At 43.9% G+C, this 9,497-nt stretch overlaps 1 protein-coding gene across 1 annotated transcript in view; it reads left to right on the top strand.

The window, feature by feature from the left end:
* Positions 1-9,497, top strand: part of ZFYVE26 (zinc finger, FYVE domain containing 26) — a 62,609-nt gene that overhangs the window by 19,689 nt on the left and 33,423 nt on the right. The window contains exons 14-20 of the mRNA XM_012656042.1: positions 1,031-1,232; positions 2,214-2,477; positions 4,399-4,518; positions 4,612-4,776; positions 5,704-5,919; positions 6,534-6,636; positions 7,473-8,218. Coding sequence (XP_012511496.1) covers positions 1,031-1,232; positions 2,214-2,477; positions 4,399-4,518; positions 4,612-4,776; positions 5,704-5,919; positions 6,534-6,636; positions 7,473-8,218 — 1,816 coding nt within the window. The remainder of the gene's footprint in view (positions 1-1,030; positions 1,233-2,213; positions 2,478-4,398; positions 4,519-4,611; positions 4,777-5,703; positions 5,920-6,533; positions 6,637-7,472; positions 8,219-9,497) is intronic.

Raw genomic sequence — 9,497 nt, 5'->3', positions numbered from 1 at the left:
CCGATATTTTTCCAAGATATACATGACTTTTATATAGCTGAGATTATTTTGAATCTAGAACTATATATTGTATCTTTTTTATAATACAATATAAGTACATGCCTTGTAACTTTGATTTTAGTGACCTTACAATAGTCTGTTCAAGTAGTTGCATTAAACCATTTCCCTGTTGCTCAACATCTAGATTATTTTCAACTTTGTAATACTTGAAATCAATAATGCCTTTAGGCATTAAGCCTTTTGAATTATTTCCTTAAGAAAGTTTCTCACAAAAATTACTAGGTCAAAAAATATAATCTTTTATTTGTGAGTGAGTGAGTGATTGACTGAGACAGAGTCTCACTCTGTCACCCTTTCTAGAGTGCAGTGGCATCATCATAGCTCACTGCAACCTCAAACTCCCAGGCTCAAGCGATCCTCCTGCCTCAGCCTCCCGAGTAGCTGGGACTACAGGCAAGGCCACCATGCCCAGCTAATTTTTCTATTTTTTGTAGAGACGGGGTCTCACTCTTGCTCAGGATGGTCTGTAACTCTTGACCTCAAGCGATCCTCAAGCCTCAGCCTCCCACGGTGCTAGGATATAGGCATGAGCCATCATATCTGGCCATTTATAGAACTTTATAGATTGCCAAATTGCTTTCTAAAAAAGTTGTGACCGTTAATGTTACACTATTCCTGAGGATTATTCTTATATGTTTTTATTATGATAGATGCAAAATGATATTCTTACTTAAATTCCTGGATTACTGGTAAGGGAAAACAGTTTCTCATTTGTATATTATATATATTTTCTCTGAAATTGTCCACATCTTTTCCCTATTTTCTACTGGAGCTTTGGTGGTTTTATTACTGACTTTTATGAATTTTTATATTTTATCTACTCCTCTATAATAACATTGAGTGTTTCTCTGACCCTGCACAGCAGACATCTTAGGGCCATAGTCTAGTGGTTGACAAGACCTCCTATCTCTAGACATTTCCCGACTCAGTGGGTCTACCACGGCTCACACTTTTCCCTCTCCCATAACAGGTGGTGTTCACGTTCAACTTGAAGTCCTCACCCAGCTCAGGGGAACTCATGTTCATGGAGCGCTATCAGGAAGTGATCCAAGAGCTGGCCCAAGTAGAGCACAAGATTGAAAACCAGAACCCTGATGGGGTTAGCAACACCATTCGAAGAACTGGCAGTGGCCGCTCAACTCTACAGGCCATTGGCAGTGCTGCGGCAGCAGGTCAGACTTCCCTGCTGCCACCATAGGGGGTGAGGTGGCTGGGAGGAGAGGGTAGGAGGGGAGAAACCACCCATATCCTAGGCTCTTCATAAGGGTGAGCAAAAATTCAAAGCAGAACATCTCCCTTGAAAGACAGCAATTCTGACACATTCAGAGTAGTTTTCTGGCTGTGCCCAACCTCCCTGACTATGGTGTTCACATACTGCCACTCGAGCCACTCCATTAAGCTTGGCCTATGTGACTTAAACTGAAAAGCATGAAGGCTCTCTCCACCATGTGATCTGATGGCCACTATCTCTGGCTTGAGGAAATGGTTAGGAGTTTATTTCCTTCCCATGTAATTATTCAGGGATAAAACATATTATTTTACTATTCGATAAAGTGGAGAAATTATGTATTAACATTTATGACCTGGGATTCACAGATCTCAATTCCTGACCTTGGCTGCACTGCAAAAAAGCTCATTCTTTCGTATCTTGAAGGCAGAATCTTGTCCCACTTTTCACATCTCTTACTGGCCTAGGCTCTGTATGTCATGTTACCATCACACTTTGCTCCTTATGTATTCTCCCCGAAATTTACTGCACTTATTCACACGAATATATGCATATCCTTTTTGTTTTTAATATAAATCAGCTCTCAAGGACACTATTGTTATCAACCTTGCTTTTTTAGCAATATGTTTTAGAGATCTTTTCTGATTAGCACACAGATCCGCCTCATTCTTTCTCAACCTAATTTTAGATCCCATTTGGAAGAAGCCCTCCCTCATCTGGACCATTCTGAGTTTCTTTTGGTTTTCCTTTTTATGCCATTGTTTTGATGCTACAAGAGTGGGCTCTAATGACAGTGCTAATATACACAGAATTTATCTTGTGCAGATGCACCTCAAATGTTTTTAAGATAATTACTTTTCCTAATAAAACTAATAGTTGGAATCATTTTAACCCTTTGCTTTTTCCTCCACTGCTGGGTGGCCAGGAATGGTGTTTTACTCCATCTCTGATGTGACTGACAAGCTGCTCAGCAGCTCTGGAGACCCCATCCTCATACTCCAGGAGGACTTTTGGATAAGCACTAGTCTGGTGGAGCCCACTGACCCCCTGCGAGAGGTTCTGGAAGACCTCAGTCCTCCCGCCATGGCTGCATTTGACCTAGCTTGCTCTCAGTGCCAGCTCTGGAAAACCTGCAAGCAGCTCTTGGAAACGGCTGAACGGCGTCTGAACAGTAGCCTTGAAAGCCGGGGTGAGTGTGCTTCTTTAGCTTTATCCCTTATTCTCACATGAGGAGATGACTATCAGAACCTCGATAAGTTGTGCAAGAAGAAAGTAGTATTGGAGGAGGGAGGACAAAGAGAAAGGATTATTAGTTAAATGTCCTCATGTCCAATCTGATGGCTTATAATCTGTTGAGAGTCTTGCCTTCTTAATAGACATGGCAATCTGCAGTCATTTGAGAAATTATTTTCTGATTTACAGATAAATTCAAGGAAGAAATATACACTCTAAAATGGTATCAATGGAAATGGAGCCTTTAGACTACATGCCCCCTCCCGGTGAACCTCACTTAACCTAAAACCTAGGACTGTCTTGAATTTGTAAACCAGGTGTAAGGGAAAACTTAATGAATCACAGTTGGAGAGACCATCATACTTTGGGGTTAATAATGTCCCAGAATGTGTGTATGGAATTCTTAGAGGAACAGGTATGTGAAGAGAGAGGTATATGAAGATACGATTAGGCAAAGTTCCACTCCCTGCCCATCCTTGACACAGGCACCAAACATTGGAAGGACTGAGCAGTGGGGGAGAAAGGAGCATGTTCTACCTCAGCAGTGTGGCGGGAAGAGTGATGAATAAGTTATGATATGGATAGCCCCTGTGTCTGGGGTCCCCAAGACCACCCCCAGGTTCAGTGATTTTCTAGGAGAACTCACGGGACTCAGCATGTAGTTACACTCACAGCTAAGATTTATTTCAGCAAAAGGATACAAAGCAAAATCAGCAAAGGGAGAAGGCTCATGATAAAATCTGGAGGAAATCAGGCACAAGCTTCCAAGAGTCTTCTCCCTGTAGAGTCACACAGGACATACTTATTCCTCCACCAGTGAGTTGTGCCAACACTTGCAAAGTATTGTCTACAGGGAAGCTCATTAGAGACCCAAGGCCCAAGGTTTTTGTTGGGACTGGTGACAAAGACACCTTCTGTCTGGCATGTAACAAATTCCAGACTCCCAGAAAGAAAGCAGGTGTTCCATTATACAAACAGTGTAGGCCCAGTGAGCCACTCTCATTAATTAGGGAAAGTTTTATATCAGTGTCGGAAACTCTCTGCCAGTCAAGTCCACAGATGCCAGCCAAGGGCAACCTTGCAAGCAAGCCTTCTAAGGATAGCAGTCTTAGGCCTGCTCTGTTAACTCTTTTCTACACACCTCTCCAGATCACTTCTGAGCTATTGGTTAAAATGTGCTTTAATGTTCAGATAGTCCTTCTAAGAAAGTATACTGTGGCTTACATAATGTTGTTTTTGTCCAATGATTGGTCTCTCCCTCATCTAATATTAATACTTATATTCTAAAATGCAAGGGGATATTATTCAAGCTGTTAATAGCTGAAACAGTTTCATGTCAATCAATTAGGAATTAACTTAGTACCTACTGTGTCTCTAGATTGTCCCAAGTATGTGGGGGTATAGGAGAGGTATCAGGAATAATCCCTCTCCATAAAGTTGTTTATAGTATAGTTGGAGTGTCAAGAAACCACTTAAAGAGGCGGGGTCGGGCCCTCCTCCGGCCCACCCCACTCTCCAAAAAAAAAAAAGGAAACCACTTAAAGCAATTAGAAAAGACAGATATGATCCCAGCTCAAGTCCCCAGCTGAGGGCAGTACCAAGGCAAATCCACAAGAAGTGCCCAAGTGGCTTGGAACAGCAACTTCACAGGAAAGGCAGAGATTCTGAATCTGCTGCTATTGACAGCTAAGGCATCTTGCCAGAGGTAGTCCTAGAACCTCAAGCATGGAATAAGCCAGATGTGCTGGTTGTCACCCAAAATGGCACAGCATATATTTCTTCCTTAATATTAAAGAAGGTAAAATTTCACAAGTAAACAGAGGACTAAAAATACCTTAATTTTTTATTGCATTCCCTCTTCCTTCAACTATTTCCAGGTCGACGGTTAGACCATGTATTTCTCAATGCTGATGGCATTCGAGGTTTTCCAGTTGTTCTTCAGCAAATCAGTAAGATTCTCAACTATCCGCTTATGTCAGCTGCACAGACTAAATCAGGTGATTCGCTTTTGTCCCATTTTTTTTCTCCTGGACTTGGAACATTGGGTCAGCAGCAGACTTCAGTTTTTCCTTCTCATTTGCTTTCCATAGAGAGTATAGAAGAAAAGGGAGGAGGCTGTCCACGGTATAGCATCATGGAGCTGCTTCAGATGTGCTGGCCCAGCCTAACCGAGGACTGTATTGCCACCCACACCACCCTCTCCCAGCAGCTGGATCAGGCCCTTCAGTCACTGAGAGAGGCACTAGAGCTACCAGGTATGGGCATCTGCTTGGCAACAGGTTAAGGGCTGAACTGGGGAAAGGAAACAGCTGAGAGTGAAGGAATACTTTGGAGCAGAGGCTTAGGCAGCCCTTTAGTTAGCCAGGGCACGTCTCATAACTTCACCTGTTTCCCTATGTCTTTTTTTTTTTTTTTTTGAGACAGAGTCTCACTGTGTTGCCCGGGCTAGAGTGCCATGGCATCATCCTAGCTCACAGCAACCTCAAACTCCTGGGCTCAAGCAATCCTTCTGCCTCAGCCTCCCAAGTAGCTGGGACTACAGGCATGCGCTACCATGTCCAGCTAATTTTTTCTATATATTTTTAGTTGTCCGATTAATTTCTTTCTATTTTTAGTAGAGATGGGGTCTCGCTCTTGCTCAGGCTGGTTTCGAACTCCTGAGCTTAAACAATCCGCCCACCTCAGCCTCCCAGAGTGCTAGGATTACAGGCATGAGCCACCGCGCCCGGCCCTTATGTCTTTTTTTTAAATTTTATTTTTACTTTAGACTTATTGGTAAGACCCCTACCTCTTAATTGAGAGGGTGGTCAACACTCCATTTGCCCACTTTTTTCATTCTTAATGAGAAATATAGCCAGGAGGTACTCAGTAAATATTGATCAACCCTTCCACAAAAGATTGATGTGCTCTTCATAAAGCACCCCAGAGACAACCAGGGTGAAAATAAAACTATATACCTAGAGTGATTTTATACACTCCAGACTCAAAGCTCTTCCTGGCTGAGTGCCACGTGTCCAGGTGACTGATAGGATTTTATGACTGCCTTATAATTGCAGCCCCAAGCTGTAGGATGCCCCATGCAGTGTACAGGAGGCCCAGTTCACATACCGGGTCAAAAATTGACCCAAAGCTGGATGCACAGACTAAAGCCCATGTCCCTTCTCCTTTCATACTCCTCTCAGAGCCCAGGAGTCCTCCACTCTCTTCCCTGGTGGAGCAGGCAGCCCAGAAAGCTGAGGCAGAGACACACCCTGTGCACATCCAGACTGAGCTCCTCCAGAAGAACCTGGGCAAACAGACCCCAGCAGGCAGCAAACAGACTGACTACATGGGCACCTTCTTCAGTTACTGCAGCACTCTAGCTGCAGTTCTCCTTCGGAGTTTGAGCTCTGAACCTGGTAAGTAGCAGGAAAGTGGAAATGGAGTCATGGCCGGCCTACAAGCGTTCAGGGCAAGGAAGAGGAAAGGTACTTGATTAAGAGGTTCTTGGCAATAGCCAAGGACTCTAGGTTTGTAAGGTCCTGCTCTTTTATTCATCTCTGTCTGTTTTATTTATCTTTGTGCTAGCATAGTGGTACAGCACACAGGAATACTCAATAAATTTTCGTGGAATTAGGTGACTCACAAATATCTCTGTTAGACTTGGTCCATTTTGATTTGAGGACTCAGCAGAGGAATAGTGTCTGATAAGAGTACCAGATTCTTACTTGAGTCCCCAGAGCAAGTACTGCATGCACTTCAGTCAGGTTGAAGAGAGCAGGAGCGAGCTGTCTGTGCTAGACCTACCCACTGAAGTTTGTCTGTGGTTGGAAGCCTTTAGAGCAGTGACAAGGTGTAGTGGATAAATTTATGGTCAATGTCAGGTTGATAGTACCCTTTAGTTAGAATGAATTAACAAGGCTCTCAATGTTATCTTCATTTTGACTCTACTTTTTCATTGATTATGAGAAACAGGGCTCAGAACTATTGCAGTCAGTGGTGCAAACAAAGGTCATGTTCTTTACCTTTGCAGATCATGTGGACGTCAAGGTAGGAAATCCCTTTGTTCTACTGCAACAGAGTTCTTCCCAACTGGTGTCACATCTCCTGCTTGAGAGACAAGTCCCCCCAGACAGGTAGGAGCCAATTGGCCATAGGCCTCTCTGATTATTTCATCAAGAAATCCAAGGCTCAGTTGTGCTTGCGGTCAGTATAGAGGGTGGGGATTTCTTCCAGACTTTGCCTTTACTTTGCATTTACTCTTATACAGCTATATTAAAATTCATCATGCCTCATTTCTTTCTTTCTCTCTCTTGACACCTCTAACATTTATATTGGAAGTATGTGGTTAATGGGTGAATCTTCACTTTATGAGTAGGCAAAAATCCAAAAAATTTGATAACACAATAGTTGGTTAGGCTGTGGGGAAACAAACATTCTCAGAGATTGCTGGTGAAATGTAAATGGGCACAGCCCCTGTGGGAAGGGAATTTGTCAATATCTATTAAAATTACAAATTCATATGCCTTTCGACTTGGCGGTCCACATTGGGGAACTTATCTTGCAGCTTTATTACGCATACGATAAGTGATGTGTGTGTAAAATCATCTCATTACAGCCTGGTATGTAATAGCAACAGATCAGAAAACTCCATTGTCCACTAATAGGAGACTAGTTAAATTATGGCTCAGCCACATAATGAAATACTATATAGCTGTAAAACTAATGAGAGTCCTCTCTGTACAGGGATATGGACAGATCTCCCATATATGTATGTTATTAAGTAGAAAAGCAAGGGGCAGAGCTATGTGTCTAATAGACTACTTTTTGTGTTTAAAATTTTTTTTAAAAAGAGGGGAATAATTAAGAGCCTGCATTTACATTTGCTTGTGTGAGCATAAGGAAATTGTAAGGTTGGGTGATGGTGCCTATGTATGCAGGCCTCGTATGACTTCTGCTTCTCTCCCTCCAGGCTGGCAGCCCTTCTGGCCCAAGAGGGTCTCAGCTTAAGTGTGCCACAGATCATCGTCAACTGCTGCTGTGAGCCCCTTGCTCTTTGCTCTTCCCGGCAAAGCCAGCAGACATCCTCCCTCCTGACCCGCCTGGGCATCCTGGCTCAGCTGCACACCTCCCACTGGCTGGGTGACCTCCCACTTTCTACACTGAGTGCCCCAAGGCCAACTGAGAATCCCACATTGGGAAGAAAGTCCCACTCCTCCCCAATGGATTCATTGCCCCCAGCCCTCACCTCCTCTACCTTGGCCTTCCTTAAATCCAGCTCAAAGCTACTGGCTATGGTGGCCTGCCTGGGGGCTTCCCCAGCGTTAAAGGTCACCAAGCCCAGCTTGTCATGGAAGGAGCTTCGGGGCCGCAGGGAGGTGCCTCTCACTACAGAGCAGGTGGCCCGGGAATGTGAGCGCCTTCTGGAACAATTCCCTATGCTTGAGGCCTCCCTCCTGGCTACCTGGGAGCCCCTACGAGGATCCTCCCAGCAGGGGCAGAGTCTGGCAGCGAGTCTCTGCGGGCAGGCTAGTCTTTCTACTGTCCTTCTGGGCCTGCATTCTCCCAATGCCGTAGATGTGCTGACCGAGGCTTTTGAGGAAGCCCTGGTGGCCAGAGATTGGCCCCGGGCCCTTCAGCTCACTGAAGTGTATGGACGAGATGTGGATGATTTGAGCAGCATAAAGGATGCGGTCCTCAGCTGTGCTGTGGCATGTGGTAAGCAGAAAGCTATGCCTTCCTCTTTCACTACTGGTAATATTTAGCATTCACTGAGTATATCATCAAATTTAATCCTCACAATAACTCTAGAGAAATGTGCCACCATCATCTCATGTTATTGAGAGGAGACTGAGACTCAGAGAAGTTAGGAAACTTGCCCAGGATGGTAAGTGGTGGAGTAGAGCTTATAACCCAAGTCTATCTGACTTTAGAACAGGCATTCTTAACCAATAACCAATATTCTCAATCTTGCATATCACAATTGTTGTGAAATTCTATAAATCACAAATATCTGGGCCCCACTCCCAGAGGCTCAGGATGGGGTTCAGGCAAGCACTCACTTTAAAACACGGCTCAGCAATCTTTTTCTGTAAAGGACTTTGTTGGCCATACGGTCTTAGTTGTATTAATGTAATAACTACTCAACTCTGCCATTACAGCACGAAAGCAGCCATAGTCAATTCATAAAGGAATAAGCATTGCTATATTCTAATAAAACTTTATTATAAAAGTAGATTATGGATCTGTTTGATGACCCCTGCTTTTAAAGCTCCCCAGGAAATTTTGATGTGTAACCAGAATGGAAAGCCAATGAGCTACAACACTCCACTAGGGAGAGCGAGAGTTGGGTGTTCTGTAAGGGAATGGCTTTTTGGTAGGAGGCTTGGCCACCCCGTGGAAAAGAGAAAATCCATCCTTGAGAAGGTAGAGAAACTCTCTGACTGGCTGTGTGGTCTTAATTGTTTGGAGTCTTTTTCGTATCTCCAAGATCAGATCTGTGAAATGGGTGTGGAAGAGAGACAGCTACTAACTAATGATGACAGAGAATATCCAGGGAGTGAAAGTAGTTTACCTGAAATAACTTGCAAGTAGTTATGTATAGCATAGAGTGGAATTGCAGGGAAAACTGAAGTTCCACTGACAAACAGTGCTATACTTACAGCATGCCAAAATGTGCAGAGCGTCATCTCTTCTTTTCTTCCCTCCCTCCCTCCCTTCCTCCCCTTCTTCCTTTTCTCCTCTCTTTTCTCTTTTCTTCCTTCTCTCCCTTCTGAAAATCTCATACTATGATCAAGTTTACACAAAGGGAAACATAAGGGTATAGCATTTCTCCTTGTCATATATGGTTCCAAGTGTAAAAACTTAGGTCACATGGATCTTAAGGATCCTCCAAGCTCCTGCTTTTATGAAATGAAACAAAGCCCTTCTCTTAAGAAGTAACCCAGGCCGGGCACGGTGGCTCAAGCCTGTAATCCTAGCTCTCTGGGAGGCCGAG

The sequence above is a fragment of the Propithecus coquereli genome, unplaced genomic scaffold, assembly GCF_000956105.1.
Source record: "Propithecus coquereli isolate 6110/MARCELLA unplaced genomic scaffold, Pcoq_1.0 Scaffold5, whole genome shotgun sequence".
Taxonomy (NCBI): Eukaryota; Metazoa; Chordata; class Mammalia; order Primates; family Indriidae; genus Propithecus; species Propithecus coquereli.
This window is presented reverse-complemented; position numbering and strand designations above follow the sequence as displayed.